We start from the raw sequence: 19,927 nt of genomic DNA, 5'->3' as shown, positions 1-19,927 counted from the left end.
GCTTTGAGGAAACTTGTCATGTATCGATAGATAGCTAATAAATTGGGATATAGTATAGGTAAAAGGATGACTTAGCCTTGGAGACAAAGTATATCTCTGAGATAAAGGAAAAGATCAATACTGTAAGAGTTAAGTCTAGAAATGGAAAAAAGAGGAAGCTTGATGACCAGTATTTTATCTAGAGTGTAACAGGCACAGCCATTGGCTGAAAGTGGGGGTGGGAAGTACAGACTATAAAGTTGAGAACAATACAAAGGGTGAATGGTAACCAGGTAAATCTAAAAAAACCAATAGGAACGAGTGCCTGACATAAGAAATCATGAATCTGCAGTGGAGTCAGTTGGAACACTTATGTGATTTTCTATCACTATGCACAATAACCTAAAATAGAGTAAGAGATAGTGGATTTCACTTGACTTGGGAATTTGTGAAGTAGAACAACAGTGGGGTCAAGGGAACCCAGGGTGATAATTTAGGCTATTAAAATGGCTGACCATGGAGTCCAAGGTGGTAGACATGGAAAGGAGTTCAGAAAGGAGCTCATAACCTGAAAGAATGAGAGGCTGAGTACAAAATCAACATTTAGGGAAGCAGGGTGCTTATAGAAGCCAAAAGCAGTAAATTAGAAAGCGGAAGTCCCACATTATGGTCACAGCTCACTACTGACAAGCTGTGTATCCTCGGCAAAGATAAAATTGTAAAGGCCTGTTCTCCACTCCTCCTCTGGATTAAAATATGTGAAATGCTAAGCAAGAACAGTGGCTTGCCTACAGTAAACACTGTACAACAATTTTAGCAATTACTCTTAAATGTTTTAAAATTATATAGCATTTGATACATACATATGAAGTATAAGATAAACCCTGGGAAACCCACCACCCAACTTAATAAACAGAATACTATGAATACATTGTACTTTTTCCTGATCCCAACCCTCTGGCTTCTCCCCTAGAGATAACCACTACCTTGAATTTTGTGTTTATCAGTCTCATTACTTAAAAAACAAACAAACGTGCACATTTGTTCAGGGCCTGTTTCTTCATATGTAAGGTGAAATTTTGGATTAGGTGCTCTTTAAGCTCCCTTCCAGCTTTAAGAGTATATGTGATATGATAGGTGGGTATCAGAGTTTCATACCTAGAGGAACCATATTAATGCTTATTTTTCAAGGGTTTTGTAAAGTTGAAACACAGGCTCTTCTGTTGAAATCTCCAATTCAACAAAAGGATATCTCAATAGAGCTTCTAACCGAAAGATCAACATGTTCCATCACTTTCAATTTGCACCTGTGCTATAACATTCTACTCTAGAGAAAACCAACACAAAGACCTAAATAACCCTGCCAAAGGAAAACCTTAATCCAAAGCCGAGGAAATAAAACCAAAACAGATGAACCAAGAAAGCATATACTTTATTTCAGTAAGTATTTTACTAAACATTAAGAGGCATGGTTGGATTCATACATAGCTTTTCTCTACAGCCCAGATTTCCTTTCTATCTATAATATGTGTGTGTTATATATTATAAAACTAATCATCTTTTCTTCACATTTCCTCAAAGGTTCTTACACTATTTTAGTTTCATATGAAACAGTCTTTAATTAAGGTAAACACAAATACCTATCTGCTGACTATATGGTTGTTCTCTAGGGTTACTGTTGGCCTAGGATGCTGATCTTCCTAGTAATATACAATCTTAGATTTTACATGTCTCACCAGTTACTGAGTTTATAAAAGTTAAGTGAGTTCTACCAGGCAGTAGAATGGCTTTGTAAAGGCCAAATGCCCTGTTCATACACAGGTCTACATTCTTCAGACTGGTATGGCTGGAACAGAAGGTCAGCTGAGACTGCTGGTATGAACAGGTTAATGTCTTCAGTGGCCTCTAAAAGGCCATGACTGTAAAGTAGGATACGAATATGTTCTGAAGTAGGATACGAATATGTTCTGAAGCTTAACAGTACCAGGAAGACAGGGATCAAAAGAATGAGCCATCGCTACAATATTTTTCTCATGGAATTTAGGTAGTTTTCCTTATTCTACCCATTCTGTTGATATCAGAAATGAATGTTTTCTAAGAGGTCTCTTCTTTGCAAGGCTAGTCCTGCTTCGATCATTTAAAATATGGTATACACATCAACTTGATTTTTATAGCCTGTATCTTTAAAAGAGTATAATGTTATCTCCTTGGTTTCTACCTACTTTGGAGCTTAATGTGAATTGTGAAAAGTACAAGTAAAGGACTCTTAAGAATGCCAGTATAGGTATGTACATTTTGTCTAAGAGACTAACGCAAGCAGCTACTCTTCTGCCTCACCAATGAAAGGGTATTGCGGTGCATTATTTGAAATTAAATCTACATACTCTCCTTGTTTAGCTCAGGTACACCTACCAGGAGAGCTAAACATCCCTTATTACTTGCATTTGTTTATTCCTGGTAATAACATTTGCAAATCACATTGGCACTTCTAGAACCCTTATAGAGAAAGGCAATCTTCTAAAAAGCAAATCCTCTCTTTGGGGTAGAATCTGGAAGCCCTGCATAAGATCAAAATGTAGGACTCAGAGGCTCTGGACTAAGGTTCTGAAACACCTCTGTATTTAACCTTTAACCATAACACCTGACTGTAAATGAAATTAAGATAGGCTATTCAAGTCTTTATCTTACACTGTTCACATTCCAAAGGGAGGGTATGATCTCAAAAAGTGGGTGTCAGATAAGTAAGCTTCTCCTCTCAACATCTGACGGAAGTAGTAAATAGTCACTTCTTTGTTCTAGTTTTTGGAAATCTCTAAAAATCTCCAGCAAACAAAGTCTAGACTAGTGAATCTTAGGCCCAATAAAAATCCCAAGCAGTCTCTGAAAGCTCCTAGATCAGACAAATTGGTTGCTTTAATCATTAGTTTACCAAAGAAACAACGGATTGTCAATTTTGTGAGCTAATAACACAGGCAGCCATTCATTCTCCTATGTGAGCGTTATACTCCAAAAGGTCAGATGAATTGTGACTAAGTTCTAGTAGTCATAAACAAAGAGTGATCTAAAATAACAAAATCAGGGTTTTCATGTTTTTCATACGTGACAGATGTTAGCTTATCTCACCTTTAGATATTTAAAAAAACGAAGTAACTATTTTCTGTTTAATTCCTTTGTTGAGTTGTATTCAAGCAGCTAATTCTTTGCAATGAGACTCATGCCCCTACTTGTTTCTCCTAAACTAGGTAGGAATTCTGGGTTACAAGGGTAGCAGATGATAGTTTTGTTCTGTTATCACCCAAACAAAGGAAACCAAAAGAGTTTTGTATTTTTCATTAATAAGGTGTTGATTTATACACAAACATAAATGACCAGAATTAGGGGCATAAAGGGTGTTTTCCCCCCCTCAATATATTCACCACTCTCTCCAGAAGAAATGGCCTAGTTATTCACTTAAGATTATTCACTTAAGATCATGCACCTAAGCAGAAATACTACTGTACTGATACTTCAACCTGTTTTTAGAGTTTGGAACTAAAGAAACAGCTCTGTTTCATCAGGGAAGAATCCTGTTTTGTATAAAACTCTCGGAAGAAGGCATTCCATAAGAGCCTACTTCCCCTTATCTGTTACTCTGCTAGAGAGGTCATTTTTGGAATTATCTGCCAGTATGCTTCAGCCAAGTTCCTATCTATCTATACCAGATCACAAATTCCTCTCCATGCTAGACGGTTTAAAACCAAACCAAATCAAACTTGAAAACCACCACACAAAAACAATCCAAACAATCTCTGGGGAGATTATGTAAGGGCCAACAAGATGCTAGGATAGCCAGAGCTTTGGCTGTTTCAAAATCTTACTTATTATACATACACTCCAGGGTAGTAAGCAGGGCCCTCACACATTTAAGCTTTGAAGCTTAATTAAATTTCACACACAGGTGGAAAGCCTATCTCTTCTCTGCATGTACACTTGTTCCTCCCCTCTATGCCAATCTTCACTCCTATATAATCCACACCTAGTTTGACAACTAGTACAATGTCTAGTTGGAATGTGGAAGAAATAAAGTAAATAAAAGAACCCTACCCTAGGTTGGAAATATTTAGGAAACAAGTTATCTTAAACATTCTAAACAAGAATGGCGTATTTTGCTCCATAAATGCTACCAATATCTTGGAGACTCTGGATAAACAGATGCACTGATCAAATTGGTCCACTCCTACTAATGCTAAAAAGAATTTGGTCCATGTGTATCAGAGAACATGAATACACAGTTACTTCTTCCAACCCAAGTTTCTTGCCTGCTTTTGCTGGATTCTTCCTTTTTTCTTTTTTTTACATTTTATTTTTGTTTAAAATATTACAGATGTCCCTTTTTCTCTCCAATGACCTGTTCCACCCAATAATTATGTTTCATTAATGTGGAAAGGGATGTGATTTCTGATCTTGGGGCTCCAAGTACTTAACCAAACTATCAACCTATCTACATCAATGGTTTATTTGAAACAGTTTTTCTAAGTATGAGGGTTCACTCTTGCATCAAATGAGTGAGGACTCAAAAAGGGGGTAAAAAAAAGGCATCTGTCAGTTTGAAAGTCACAGATAGTTTATCTTTCTATAACTAGATTAGGAGAAAAATGAAGAACCCACTGGTAGCAGGAAGAAGCAAGAGTCTTCTAGGTTCACTCATCTGTAAGGAAATGAGAAAAAAAGGAAAATTTAGTTCCTTTCAATGACAAAGGCACCAACTACATGTGACAATGGACCACACAATTACAACCCAATTAAAATCTCTTGGTCACTGGAGGAATCTCCTGTTGTTAATGGCACAGCATCAAGTACCTTCTGACCCTGAGCTCTTCAGTATCACTAAGCACACAGAAACTTGTTAATTGAATTAAAAGCATTCTATGAAGAGATCAATGTATACTCCTGTGTCAACAGTTTTATGACTGAGGAGAAAATAAGAATTGACTATCCAGGCAATTGACTCCTACAGACAATTCTGGATTAATTCTAATCAACTTATATTGATTTTTTTCCTTTTCATTCACTCTACTACTCATTCATTTAACAATATATTTTGAACTGTTACAGTGTACATTAGAAGAACAAAAATTAATATTACCTGCTTTTGAGGCACTTATCTAGTAAAAAATGGAGTTGTTGATAAACACACAAATGGGATAAAGCATATTGAATACAAGGTAAACAAACCCTTTTCAACCTTATGTATATTCAAAAAACTCTCCACCCATAATTAAGTTCCTTAAGGGAATAAATCATGTCTTCTATTTCTTTTGTATCCTTCCAAAGAAGCCAGAGAATTCTGCAACAATAGGCATTCAATAAATGATACTTTATTAAGAGGATAAGAAGATCTGTGGGTGTTAAAAGAGTCTTAACTAACCTAGGATAATTTTTCTCCCCGATTCTTCAGGGCTTACACAGAAAAATAAATTTTTAGTATCTAAGGAGTTTAATAGCAAAGAGCTGAGTTCCAAAGTAGAGGTGTATCTTAACTGATATAGAAGTTTCTCCTAGGCTTTCACCTTAAGAGTAGCCATTTTTACAAGGTAACTATCCATACTGTTAGAGCACCAAGTATTTTGTACAGTGTGTCAGAGTAGGATTCAAAGTTCATGATTTATCCAGATTTGTGTGCACTTCCCTGACACAGCCCAGTGCTATTGTGTCTCTTTTCCTTCTGGGGCCAGATGCAATTTATTACTTTCCTGATGTATTTAACAATTTTTTTTTTTTGTTCAAAATATTACAGATGTCCCTTTTTCTCCCCAGTGACCCATTCCACCGTTTCACCCCCCTGTATTTAACAATTTGATGTCAGAACCTACCAAGAAAAAAGGCTAGTACCTAGAAGCAACTGATAGTTATTTTCCATAGCTAAGGAGTGTTTGCTTTTAGAATTTCTTTTCTACTTTTCACCAGAAGAAACATCAGTTTTGGTACAAAATGAACCCTAACTCACAGAAGGTCCATCTGATTCACTGTCCAGAGGAAGTGAATGAACTGGAAGGCAACAGGCCAATTACTCATTCATTCACTAAATATTCACTGAGGGCCTACTAGCTGCAAGACAGTGGGGGATATATTCCCATTTCTAGCCTTTATACTATTCCTTTTGCCAGGGGCCATGTGGCTGGGCAACCTCAGCCAAAACAGCATTTGAAGCACCAAACTTGGCTCAGCTATGGTAGGTACATAGGGTAACCTCGAGGAAAGGCTTCATCTGTGAAAAGTAAAACATTATGCTCTCTTCATATAGATTTTTGTGAGGTTCTGTTAAATCAAATATTCAGATAAGATTAGCAGTGCAAGACTCTTAGAGACCCAAAACTTTTAAGTGCTCATTAAAAAGAGTATGAATATTTTGATATGTTAAACTATACTGCACAGGGAAAGAATTGCAGAGCAGTGAAGCACAGCTGTCTGATTAATCTCAGCCCATTAAAGAGGCGTGATAGATCTAGAATGTAACTCTGATAAAGAAAAGAAAATAAGAAAAAAAAAAAAAGGGAATGTGTACTAACTCCAGGGAAAGCAACTTGGCATGTTAACCGAATTCTAATTTAAGCAGTAAATGCCTATTCATTAGCGTGTAAAGCCATAACAGAAACTATATACTTAAAAAACATAGGGACACACAAAGCTTTAATTTGGTACCATAATCTGAAAGAAAATTGGACCCAAATTGCTTTATGTCCAGTTAAATCTTGCTACCATCTGAAGAAACAGTGAAATAAAACTGAAATACTTACTTGATGAGATATTCAGTTACTGTGCATTTCCATCTATAGAGTAGAAATATTTCAAAATAAATACACCAGGCCAACTGAAATTCATTCCATCCTCTATTTTAACTAAACACAAATGACTTATTCTGGGGTATATTGAATTACAATATAAAAGTAGAATAATTTATTTATTTATTTATTTATTATTTTTAAATCTTCACCTGAGGATATGCTTTTTTATTGATTTTAGAGAGAGAGAAAGGGAGAGGGGGACAGAGAGAGAGAAAAAAAAACCCGATTGGTTGCCTTCCATATGCATCCCAACCAGGATCAAACCCACAACCTGGGTATGTGCCCTGACTGAGAATTGAACCTGAGACCCTTTGGTACATTGGACAACACTCCAACCAACTGAGCCACACTGGTCAGGGCTAAAAGTAGAAGAATTTAAAATTAGTGATTGGATTCTTCTCAAGAGTATGAGAAAGGCAAATACTTATCAAGACTTCTGGCATATGATTTGGTGATCTCATTTTTTGGGCAAGTATTCAAAGGGAAGTTTTTTAAAGGAAATCCTCTAGCCACCTGAAAATTAACTCAAATAGTAGCACTGAAAGCAAGGGAATCTGAATTTGGGGGCAACATTAGGAAAAGAAAGTTTATATTAAATATTACAATATCTTGGGTGTTCCATATGTGGGAATTTCTTTACCAGGGTGGTATGATACAAATTTAGTATCTGTTTGCTCAGCATGGCCTCTGATGTCTAGGGGAGACATTTAAATACTATTTTTATGCTGGTTCTTATGACTCACAACTTTCATGTTCTCTCTACACATTTCCTTTTAGGTCTCTGAAATTCAATTTTTAATCCCAATTCCCTATTGATCTTATGTCTTAAAAGTCAGGGATGACTTCCTCCAAACCAAAATCAATAGTCTTTTGTTGTTGTTGTTAATCCTCACCTGAGAATATTTTTTCCACTTATTTTTTTAGAGAGAGTGGGAGAGAGAGGGAGAGAGAGACACATCGATTGGTTGCCTCCGCTTGTGCCCTGACTGGGGCTGGGGATTTAACCTGCAACTCAGGTATGTACCCCCTTGATGGGTAATTGAACCCATGACCCTTTGGTGAGTGGGCTGCCACTCTAATCACTGAGTAAGACCAGTCAGGACAGTAGTCTTTTTATTGGTCTCCAAATTTATTTATGGTATTTGATGTCAGTGGTAACCCTATCTTGAAAATATTCTTTTGGTTTCTGTGGTCTTGTACTTTCCTGTTCATAATTTCCTGTTACTAACCAGAACCAGGTCTAGGTTGACGTGAGGTGCTTAGGGTACAAAACTTGAGGTACTCTCTCTCAGGTTATGGAGTGCAAGGTATTCAGATTAGACATGTCTTTGAATATCAAGACTAACTGTATTTATTAGCACAAAGAAAAGAATAAAAGCATTTTGTCTCATTTCACTTACTGTTTTTCCATGGCAGAACATACGGCAGAGACTTGGGAACGCGCATGCCTGAAGCTAGGTTACTCTTATGTTCCATAACTATGTTGCTTGCAGGGCTGGAAAAAAAAAAGATAAATTTGACTATGCCAGCACATCTGTATTCTTCAGGCAGGCACATGCAAGACAATCAAACTATGTTTTTTGTAATTTGGGGGAAAACAACCTATATTATGAAATGTAAACACATTTCCATCAAAATGTTCTTGTAATTAGAATGATTACCATTTCTCTGGAAAGCTCACTGTTCTGTACAGGCATTAAGATGGGTCTAAGTATTTTCATTTTCCAGAAATTGAGATAAACAACAATGCCATCTACTGTTCAGTTGTATGGCAGGCTCATAAACTCACTCAATAAACGTAAGTAATAAAATAAAATGCCAAGACAATCAAACCAGAGGCAACAAATCTCACAAAACTGAGGCAAAATTAAAATTGTACCAATAAAATTCATCTTCAAGTTTTTCCATCTTAGTGCACACACAAAATAAGGTACACTTACAACTACTAACTGACCTCAGGAGCTAAGAAATAAAAATTGATATTTTATTTTGGGAAAAAAATGAAGTCTAGCATCTCATTCCTTCATTTTCTAATCCAGAAATATTCTCATTTGGATTTGAAATTTGATCTTCTAAGGTTTGAAGATAAAATAATGAGAAATCCTACAGATTTCAAAATTATATGCAAAATCAGTGGGAAGAAGAGATGCATTTTCTTCCCTATCCAATAAGTACTCTGGATTTCCTACTCACAAATAAAAAACTTTTAAGATTACTTTTTCCTTAGACACTAGTTACCAAGAGGAAAAATTATCCACGTGGTATAGCTGGATAATTTTTTGAAACCATTAAAATAATACGAACCTAGCAAAAAAACCCAACTAAGACATAAGAGTGTCGGACAGCACTATCTCCTTTGCTAGACTATAAGCTAGTATTTTTATGTTCCCACAGTGATTAACACAAAGCATGTGACTTTTTATGAATCAAGGAAGAAATAAGAAAAATAATCCACCAAAACTATTTAGACTAAGTTACTACCAAGAAACATCATCAAGGAAAGAGGTCAACTCATGCTTTGGTGGTTTTTTTTGGTAACAAAGCACACTGATTTTGCGAGGCAGTGCTGGGAATGAGACCATTTCATTTACCTGTTCTTGCCACAGTAGTTGGCTGTGCCCCAGACAAATGGGGTGCTGGTCTGTTCCCACAAATCTGCCAAAGGAAGTAAAACATAGTTTGTAGTATAAGACACCAGTTCATGCTAGCTGAATTTGTAAAATGAAAAATAATACACCTGTTTAGAGAAGGAAGTAAAAATTGATCAAGGACCCTGCCCAAGTGACACAGTAGCAGGAATTTAATAGAAGGATATAAACACAAACGACATAAATAATAATAAATGTGCCTAGTAACAGCCAAACACAGATGGTGTAACACAATTTATGGAAAAAACAGATGTAAAGAAGTGCTTTTTCCAATTAAGAGGAATAGGCTGTTTCACGTGTCTGCACAGCGATACAAATGTGCTTGTTTTGGGGCGCAATAAAAATAATAAAGCATTCTCTACAACATGGTATGTTTATAAAAAAGGAAAATCTTCCTTCTGTCTAAGGCAAATGATTTGAGATTTAGAAACTGTGAAGAAAAAGATGCAGAAGCACTTACCTTTATCCCAGTCTTCATCGCAAGGAGGGCACTGCCATGTGCTCTCAGCCAGAGTCTCTTGTCCAAGATTCCTGGTTTGGTTGACTGCAAGACAATAGAGATTCTGACATAAACCGGGACATTGCTAAGTTATGTTTAAAGGGGTTAGTGGCTAAGAGAGTAGCACAATGGGTCTTTGTTACTGAAAAATGGATGCCATGAAAGATAAACAGAGCGGTCTTATCCCCTTGCTGACAGAAGAATGAAAGAAAAGCAGAAACAAATGTATTTACCATATTTATGGCAATAAAAGGATTTTTTTTTTTAGTTTGATGAATTATTGGTAAAATGAATCAGGCTGTTTAGAGAAAAAGCATTCTGACAAACACAACCAGACGACCTTTTCCTGCTGAAAGTGTTCTTAAAAACTGAAACCCAAAAATCAAGGTGACAATGTAGTATAATACAAATTTAAAGGGGCTAACCTCTAGCACCGAAACATCTTAGGTAGTCAGCCTTACCAATGTCTTGCTCTATACAACTTTTGTCATCACAGCTTGAGATATGATGACTGATTTCGGTCCGAGGAACCTGATGGCGAGCATTGAAGGGACAAGTAGCCAATTTGTTTGCGACATCAGGATGATTCTGTGGAACAAAAATTAAGGGGTTTATCAATTTTCTTGCTCTCTTAAAAGTCCAAGGGGTGTGGCTCAGCTTTATCTGTAAGTGGCTCCCCTAAAATCTCTCAATAAACTTACTGTGATAGGTAAACTCATAGTAGAAAATTAAGAGGAAATTATTTATCACGCATAAGAACCATATAGTGTCTCAAACTCAGCAAAACATAAGCCTCTTTGTTATGACTGTAGAGACTGACAACACAGATTTTGGGGTTAGAGCAGCTTATATGGAGGTAAACAGCAAATTTAGAATTGGGTACTTGAACCACATCTTCTCTCCCTGTTCTTCAAAGTCACGAGATTCAGGTGGCACAGCCTGTAATGGCAGAGCTCTTTGGATGTCTTTGAAAGCTGATATTGAGGATACACAGTAACACTAAAACATATTCTTAGTCTGCACTGCAGTAGTGCCCCTGCTACTGCAATACAATAGGGCTGGAAAATAACTGTTGGAAGGGAGCTGCAGAAGAAGCAAACCAATGATTTTTCAGATTAACACAGGAACACTTATTTAAAGTAATGATGCCTGAAATGAGGCTCTGAACAATTTGACCTTTATTTCCATTATTTCACTAAGGAAAAGCCCAAAGGATAGAGTCTACTCTGCTCACCAAGTTCCTTATTTTAAAACAAAACAAAGTGTTTAATGTCCCTAAATCTTATGGTTATATATACCAGCAATTAAGAAATTTGCTTAATAGGAGAAGCAAAAGATATATCACAAATAATACTCAAAAGAGTAAAATTAATGTGAAATGGGGGGAAGGCTAGAAAAAAACAGAGGATGGAGAAAATTGGGAGGGCACTTATCTCCATAATTTTTGTTAAGGGATGTCAGGCATTCCAATGCAAAGGTTTTGGGGCAAAAGATTAAGAGCATTAGAAGAGAAGAGTTATGACAATGTCTTTACACTGCGTGGCTCCCTTTCCCAACCTTTATCCTTGATATGTTTGAGAGCCTAGGGGAGGAAGTTGTGGTAGTATCTTCTGATCCATATTGTCTAGGTTCAACCTTAAGGGATCTTTGCTCAAAAGATTAAAAAGAGCTGGAGAAATAATAAAAAATGGCATTATAATCATATCTCCTGGACTGCAAGAGAAACACCCTTTATAGGATGTTAATGCATACATAAATTGTATGCATTTTGGATTAAATTGCATACAACTGAAAACCAAAATTGAAAACCAAAACTGTTTTCCAAACATAAATCTGGCAGAACTTTGGCCTCTGTATCTGACATCAGCACTCTAACAATCTTTTCAAAGTGCCTCAGTTAATATACCAGCATTAAAGCAGTTTATGACAGCTAAATCTACAAAAGACAGACCAGGGAAGAACCTCTAATGAGTTGTTATTTCCCCCTCAAAGATGCTTATTGTCGAAATTTGGAATAAGTTATTTTTAGGAATAATCTTTTCTTCGGCTAGCCTCTAACTGTTCAGCTTCTCTAAAATTTATAACCGAAAATATCAGAAATCATATTATATACTCATTCCTTATCAAGACAATGGACACATTGAATTCACAAGGCAAAAGGGATTTTCTCATTGCTAGCAAAAATTAGTTGTTTCCTCTGTTTTACAAAGGGAGAAAAGACTCCAGAAAAGCTGTTTATAAATGGGTGCTTATCGTTAGTTGGGGAAAAAACTAAAATAGGGGAAAAACTTATGTACCCAAGAAGTAAACAAACCCCTTTTTATAAATGTTGGTATTTAATACAAAGGTAGATTTCCAAAAACAATTCTGGCATTCAATTAAAACACTTATGTTAAAATTATTTGATATTTATAAAATTTGGCTTTTTAAAAAGCACTCAAGAGGGCATTACAGGGCAAATTATGAAATAATACCCTACCTTTCTGCACTTGATAAGATGATAAGGAAACCTGCAGGCCCTGATCTGGTGGTTTTTATCATAGGGACATTGTAATAGCTTTTCAGGGTCCAGGGAATCAACTGAAAGAGAGAGAAATAGGGTAAGTACAAAGCTTAACAGGTCTTTAGAAAACCACAGCATTACAGGCACAATATATTTTCCAACAGAATCTGTAACAATAGAATAAGACAGTCTGATAACAACTTGGAATTAAAAAAAAAGGGTGACTAAACATTTGAAAATGAAACTGTAACCCTGATAAGATAAAATTGTGTTAAGTCCAGCAAAACCAACAATCAAGGGATGAGGTTCATATTTGGTTGTATTTTTTTTTTTTAATATATCTTTATTGATTTCAGAGAGAGGAAAGAAGAGGGAGAGAGGGAGATAGAAACATCAATGATGAGAGAGTCACTGATCGTGCCCACAACCCGGGCATGTGCCCTGACCAGGAATCGAACCCCGATCACCTGGATCCTAGATCGAGGCTCAACCGCTGAGCCACGCCCGGCTGGGCCATATTTGGTTGCATTTAAACATTGCTGTTTTCACTGTTGGTGACCCTCACTATAAAACAAAAAATTAAATGAAATGACATTCTCTTTTCCTTTTCTAAAAGTGCTAATTCAGGGTCATTTCCATTCTAGCTAGCCCAACCAGAGCTTCCTAACCAGTATACTGAAGGCTGGAATGGATGGTGGTCCAATATATCAATGCAGGGCCCACTGCACGTGGGCTCCCAGCACCCGTCTATTTACCAGTATGCATGACATGAAAAAAGCACCCGTCTATTTACTAGTATGCATGACATGAAAAAAGTTAGTAAGCACTGCTTTATATGTGTGACATGTTCTATGGAAGATTGAGAAATATTCATTAATAGATGACTTTTTTCTTTTCTTTTTTAAAAAAATATATCTTTATTGATTTCAGAGGGAGGAGAGGAGAGGGAGAGAGAGAGATAGAAACATCAATGATGAGAGAGTCAATGACTGAGCCCACAACCCAGGCATGTGCCCTGACCGGGAATCGAACCCCGATCTCCTGGATCCTAGGTCGACACTCAACCACTGAGCCACGCCCGGCCAGGCGAGATGACTTCTTTTTCATCTGTCAACATTAATTTACTACCACGATAAGTAGTTCCTGATCTTGGTTACTTTAATTACCTCTCAAATGAAACCAATACCTTTATCAGGTAGGTGGTTTTACTTTTCATATTTTGATGCATAAATTAGAAAAAACAAGAATTCTTTAATCTAGTGATTATCAAATTTGCCAGATTAAAAAACAGAATAATCTTCAAACACAGAATCTCCTGAGGTTAAAACAACAGCAGACATATGAAGCTGCTGGGTGAAAGAAAGCCCCTAACCTATATCATGCTATTTAAAACTACCCTTAGAAGGCTATACTTTCAGGGATTATTTCCATGTTTCTCAGAGAAGTTTCTCTGAACGTGTAAAACTACCCTTAGGCTTTAAAGATGCCCAGGCTGAGCCCCAAATTTTAATAAACTGGTTAAGGAAGGGGAATTCAATGGTTAAGCACATTCTCAGTATATTTTGAGGACAAGAGTCAACCTAACAAAATGCTTTTGCCCCCACTGAAGGCAATGATAAAAGTGAAATAAGATAAACAATTCTCATTTGACAAGAAGCTTATAAACCAAGAGACTGCTATGAAAATCAGAAGCCAGTAGGGAATTGAAACAGACAGTTTCACTGGAAGAGTGGTAAACATGGAATAAATTGCTAACCATGATCCTTATGCAAATAAGCCAGAAAGGTGACTTGAAGGACAGAATAAATAGGAAGGAAAAATCTTAGAGGACAGGCAGGCTTATTATGCCAACCAGGCATATCCTGACCAGCAATCTTTTCATATTTCTGAAGCTTTAGGACACCCAGGGAGAGTTTACAGATGAAATTCTTATTAAATCCTTTCATTTAATCCATGCCATCACTAGCAAATGTTAAGCCATGTCAGCAGCTGACATACTTGACGTACATTATGATTCATACACAGTGTACTGCCCACACAGTGGTATACATCAGAGTTGATAATGATGGTTTCCTATCATAATGCTTTGCTTTTTGGTCTCTAGTAATTTAGGTCAGCTCTAACCTGTTTTTTTCGATTTAAAATTTTTATTTTCTTTTTAATTAAAAAATTTTAAATGGTGATAAATATATATATATATACAACATAAAATTTACCATCTTAACCATTTTTAAGCGTACAAGTCAGTAGTGTTAAGTATATTCACATTGCTGTGCAATGAATCTCCAGAATTTTTTCCTCTTACAAGTCTGAAACTCTATACCCATTAAACAACTCCTGTTCCCTCCTCCACCCAACCATGGCAACCACTGTTCTATTTCTGTTTGACTAGTCTAGATTCTTCATCATTCAGTGAAATCATATAGTATTTTGTCTTTTTGTGACTGACTTATTTCACTTAACATAATGTCCTCAAGTTTCCTCCATATTGGGGCACGTGATGGGATTTCTTGTACCTAGTTTTGTTATTTGCTTAAAAAAATTAAAAAAAAAAAATTTAATCCTCACTGGAGGATATGTTTATTGATTTTAGAGAGAAAGGAAGGGGGAGAGGAAGAGAGAGAGAGAAACATGGATGTGAGAGAGAAATATCCATCAGGTGCCTCCTGCAAGAATCCTCAACCCAGGCATTGAGGAATTGAACCTCAATCTCCTGGATCCTAGGTCAATGCTCAACTGCTGAGCCACGCCCAGTGGTTTCTTATTTTAAGAAAAGAGGGTGGGGGAGGGAGCCGTAGGGAAGATCAAGGAGAATCAACCTTGGGGATTAATGATTTTCAAAGTGTGGTCCTCAGAACAGCAGCATCGCCTTACATGTTGGAAATGCAAGTTCTTGGGTCCCAGGCCTTTTGAATCAGAAATTCTGGGGGTGGGGTCTAGCAACCTGTGTTTTAATAAGCCCTACCCCAGCAGGTGATTTTGCTGCATGCTAAAATTTGAGAACCTTTGTTGTAGATATTTAATAAAGACTATTTCCATGTAGTTTCTGTATGTTGGTGATGAAGGTTTTATTGGACTCCTCCTTGAAGGCAGAATGGAACTAAAATATCCCTTGGTTGGAACTTATTACAAAGAGATCCTGAACAAGACTGCAAAGCAGGAAACAAAGTAGGCCCTGCTGACAAGTTTCATCTACTCACCGGTTCAGATGTTCCTCAAACTTGGTCAGGGCCTAGAAACCATAGTGCCTTGTGATATCAAGTAGGACACTCCATACACACAATGTATAAGACTCTGGTTCTTGCCTGGCTGGTGTGGCTCAGCGGTTGAGTATTGACCTATGATCCTGGAGATCGAGGTTCGATTCCCAGTCAGGGCACATACCCGGGTTTTGGGCTCCGTCCCCAGTGGGGGGTGTGTAGGAGGCAGCTGATCAATGACTCTCTCATCACTGATGTTTCTTTCTCTCTCCCTCCCCCCTTTCTCTGGAGAAAAAAAAAAGACTCTGGTTCTCACTATGTCCCTAATTAACTATGTAACCCTGGGCAAATCAATTAATATAGGTTTTGTTTTCTCAGTGTAAAATTTGAGTGTTAAATACAGTGATTTTCAGGTCTCTTTTGGTTCTACACTTGTGTAATTCTAGTGCTGGCTCCCTTTTGATTTTCTGGGCCATCTAAGGTGTCTGGATCACTGGAGAAAGAAAAATCCTCTCTAAGATTTCTTTAATCCTAAAAACTCAATCTACATCAACAATATTATGTAATATTATCCCTCAAAATAGAAAGAAAACAGAGGTTACTATACCTATGTCATTAACAGGAGAAACTAAAGTCCTGACAAATTAGAATGCTTCATTTAATAAAAAAAAATATATATACATATTTTAAAAATGTTTTTATTGATTTTTTTTTGAGAGAGAGGAAGGGAGAGGGCAAGAGACAGAAACATCGATTGGTTGCCTCCTGTATGCACCCTAACCGTGGATTGAACTCACAACCTGGGCATGTGCCCTGATTGGGAATTGAACTGGTGACCAGTGCATGGGATGATGCTGAACCAACTGAATCACACCGGCCAGGGCTAATAAAAATATAATTTAATACAGGTGTCCCAACTGCAGCCTTTTCAAAACTTGATGACTTTTCATACTTCTTTAACTATTTAAATTTTAAGTATCTTATTTCAAATTTGGGCACTTTTCTATGTTACTATCACACAGATTGTTTCTCCTCAGCAGTTTAGGAGAAATGTGAATCTTTGCCACACATTAAAAGTCCTCTCAGACATAAAACTGTATGTAAGTTAACTTATTTTCTAAAAGCAATAAATAGTACATACTGTAAGTTTCTTCCATGTTGAAAATGAAGAAGCCGAATCCAAGTGCTGTGGGGGAAAAAGCAGTGGTTCAGGGAATTGGAAATGAAATGTACCTAAAGGTGGCCCTAAGAGGTAGAGTCAAACTGGAATTGAAGCTACCCAAGTTCAATATAAGAAACCCTTAGTGCCCTCCTCCTTCAAATATTTTTTCCCCTTTAAAGTATTCTTCACTACTTTAAAGCCTTTCAACATCACTGCTTAATTCATACTCTTGGAATAAATTCTAAGGCTCCCAAATAGTTAAGACAAACCACATATGACTACTAATTAAACTGTATTGAGTTGATGTCAGTCTACTTTAAGTTCCATTACAATGGTCAGTCACTGTTTACCATCTGTTAGGGTTTGATGATATTTAACACGAGAGAGGACAAATCAAGACCACAAGGATACTGTTATTTAAACTTCAGGATAAACATAGAAATAGGGCACAATTTTAAAGCTCTCAAGTTCATAAAAATACAGGATGGAAAGGCTGCCAGTCTTGCTTCCCCCGGGTACTTGGGAATGCTGGAAGGCTATGGCAGTATATACACGTAATGCATCCAATATGCCCACAGACATTCTAGCCTACTATTTCTATCTATGACTTTTCTTAAACAAGATCAGGAAGTGCCATACTTTCCACTGATGCTTCACCTCCCCTCTACCCCTCCAATCTCCTATGCTAAAATGAGTAGGCTTGGTTATTTAATCTATCCAATTAATAGTCATTCCCTCTATGAACTGAGGTAAAACTTCTGAATGTTAGGACTTAAGAACTGCCCATTTTATGGATAACAGAATCATAAAAGAACAGATTTATAAGAGAACTGTGGAAGATTAAAAGACAAGAACTGGTTTTGTAGTTTGAATTCTCTTCTACAGAAGATCCCCCTACTGAGCACTGTGATTAAATAAACATCGCTATTGGGAAAAAAACCCTAAATTTATATAAAACCATCCCATAAGAAACTTCTGAAAATTGGCTAGATTTACAGTTATTGTCTCTAGAGCAAGCTCTCCTTTGGCATCTCATACAATTCCACACCCCTTCCCCCCCATTCTATGACATAAGCAGCCTTGGAATCCATGATAAGAAATACAAGTGATCAGCTGGAACCCTAGTTTAGTAATTTGCTGCAGAGCCCATTTGTTAGTTACAATCATTAGTGAAACTGTCCTAAAAATGTCTGGATTAAGAAATTCTCAGCTTCCTTTCAACATGTTTTTACTTGTACATAGTCACTCTGTACTTTTTAAATAAAAATAAGCGGAAGGAAGGACCAAATACTATGTTCCTTGATTTTAAAGCATTTAAAGGACTGATCAGCACTAGATTCAGCAACTTGTAGGATGCCACCTTATCTTTTGGGGGCAAAAAGACTAATTACAATAGATAAAGTGCACTAGAATCCATGGCCTCAGCGTCAGCCTTGTCCATTTAAGTAAGTATCAAACTGTTAACAGGTGATCTTTATCTCTTCCCGAATACTAGACGCAGTGAAACGGACAAATTACACAAAGCCGCCTAGTTTGGGGGCTGAATGTAGTCTGAAGCAACTGGTTAAACTCAACAGGGCTGGGGGCTCAGTAAAAGAGTTTTTCTTTTTCTCAACAGGACAGTCAGAGTAGCTTTAAGCAATGGGACTAAACAGGAGAAGGGGGAGAAGGTGGTTAGCTTGTTTGTAGACCGAGGAGCTGGGGAGGCCCTCGAGGGGCCGGAACCGCCCGCAGCCAAAACAGCTGCGTGGAGAACCCACCAGGCTGGTGGTTTCATCAGGCCCGAGGCTATGGGCTCGAAAGGGAAGATAGTAGTTGGTGAACGCACCCCAGCACCCTAAGGTGAGGTGTTTGGGCCCCAAGCCAAGGCCCGGACGTCTTTCCTACCTGAGTCAAGACACGCTCTCCACACAGTCGCCTCCAGCCCTCATCAGCGCCCTAGCAACGCTCACTTCCGGCCCCTGACGTTAGGGGGTGGGGAGCGGCCTCCACTTCCTGTGACGGAGTCTCCACTCTGGCTTGGGCTGGGGGTGGGCCGTGGGCCTCCTGGACGCTCCCTCCTCCAGCCCTTACCGCTCTTCAGGCTGCCCCCTCCCTTCAGGCCCATCCTCTTTCAGCCCAGCCCCCTCTGGCTGGGGGAATGGCGGTGGCCTTGCGTGGGTTGAACTCGCAGGGCCTTCCCTGGGCTTTGTGGCCGCCATCTTAGAAAAGAGAACAAGGGGCTAGAAATGGGCGCTCGAGGAGGAAATGAAGGGGGCGGGTTAGAAGTGGGATGCTGGTTGGAAAGAAGCCTTGTCTGTGGAAATTGTTTAGGTACAAGGGTAATTGAGATTTTGAGGGGAGAAAAGAGGAAAATTGTAAAGGAGATAAGCAGGCAGACCAGCCAAAAAACCCCAATAGCCAAGGACAGGAATCTAGTTGGTTTTGTTTTGGTCATGTAGAATCTCAAAATTCAAGTCAATAATAGTACCAGAGAATGCTAGGTAGGATGGATGTCCTGGTCCGATTAAAGGGAGTTTAGAGCTGAGGAGAGAGTGCAAGGAAAAGAGCTGGAGAGGTAAAGAGGGTCAGAAAGTTATAACTTGATAGTGGAAACCCAAATATTTATATTGTGACCCTTCTTTCTGGAAGCTGATTAAAAAAAAAAAGTGTAAGTGGTTGTTCTTGTTCTAAGGTGTTTAGGCAAACAGGCCCCAAAGTGGGTGAAAGGTTAAGTGGAAGTACAACAGATGCCAAAGAAATGATCAAGACTATAAATTCATATTAGGAAGAAATCAGTGGGGCCTAAAGTGACCAGGGAAGGTTTTATGGAGAAAAGGAACTTGCGGCCTTTGAAGATTAGAATAAAATAGGAAGGTGTTGACACTACAGGTAGATTTGGTGATGCTATTTTTCAAAACCAAGAAGTAGAAATGTGATAGGACTAAGATTTTTGTACTGTGGGAGGTGTAGGTGGCAGTCTGGGAAATCAGCCTGGATGCTGAAATACTGGATTTTGGGAGCATTTATATGATTTATAGAGCTTAAATGTGACTTAGGAGAATATCCTGACAGCAAGGAACTGAATGTGGCTTTAGTGAAAAGGATCATGGGAGGAGATGTTTTATTTATT

At 37.8% G+C, this 19,927-nt stretch overlaps 1 protein-coding gene and 1 long non-coding RNA gene across 2 annotated transcripts in view; one reads left to right on the top strand and one right to left on the bottom strand.

Annotated features, from left to right (window-relative positions):
* LOC148093844 (uncharacterized) overlaps nucleotides 1-1,222 on the top strand; it is a 28,895-nt gene extending 27,673 nt beyond the window's left edge. Inside the window, exon 3 of the long non-coding RNA XR_015714059.1 lies at nucleotides 1,171-1,222. This is a non-coding gene — a long non-coding RNA (uncharacterized LOC148093844). The remainder of the gene's footprint in view (nucleotides 1-1,170) is intronic.
* A 6,973-nt stretch (nucleotides 1,223-8,195) lies between these two features.
* On the bottom strand, nucleotides 8,196-16,810 carry GTSF1 (gametocyte specific factor 1). Its single transcript, XM_087813763.1, has 6 exons — nucleotides 16,795-16,810; nucleotides 12,430-12,530; nucleotides 10,412-10,538; nucleotides 9,912-9,995; nucleotides 9,395-9,458; nucleotides 8,196-8,298 (listed from the first exon to the last, which is right to left on the bottom strand). Exons 1-6 carry the CDS (start codon nucleotides 16,808-16,810, stop codon nucleotides 8,196-8,198), a joined length of 495 nt encoding a protein of 164 aa, XP_087669889.1.
* Nucleotides 16,811-19,927: the final 3,117 nt, after the last annotated feature.

This window comes from Miniopterus natalensis, chromosome 2 (assembly GCF_054644295.1).
Source record: "Miniopterus natalensis isolate mMinNat1 chromosome 2, mMinNat1.hap1, whole genome shotgun sequence".
NCBI lineage: Eukaryota > Metazoa > Chordata > Mammalia > Chiroptera > Miniopteridae > Miniopterus > Miniopterus natalensis.
This window is presented reverse-complemented; position numbering and strand designations above follow the sequence as displayed.

Bases quoted from the DNA above. Each gene is read 5' to 3' on its own strand.
- GTSF1 (XM_087813763.1), bottom strand. The intron at 9,459-9,911 runs GTAAGTGCTTCT...TTCCTTTGGCAG, and splicing joins CGATGAAGACTGGGATAAAG to ATTTGTGGGAACAGACCAGC. The intron at 8,299-9,394 runs GTAAATGAAATG...TTTTTTTTCCAG, and splicing joins AACTACTGTGGCAAGAACAG to CCCTGCAAGCAACATAGTTA.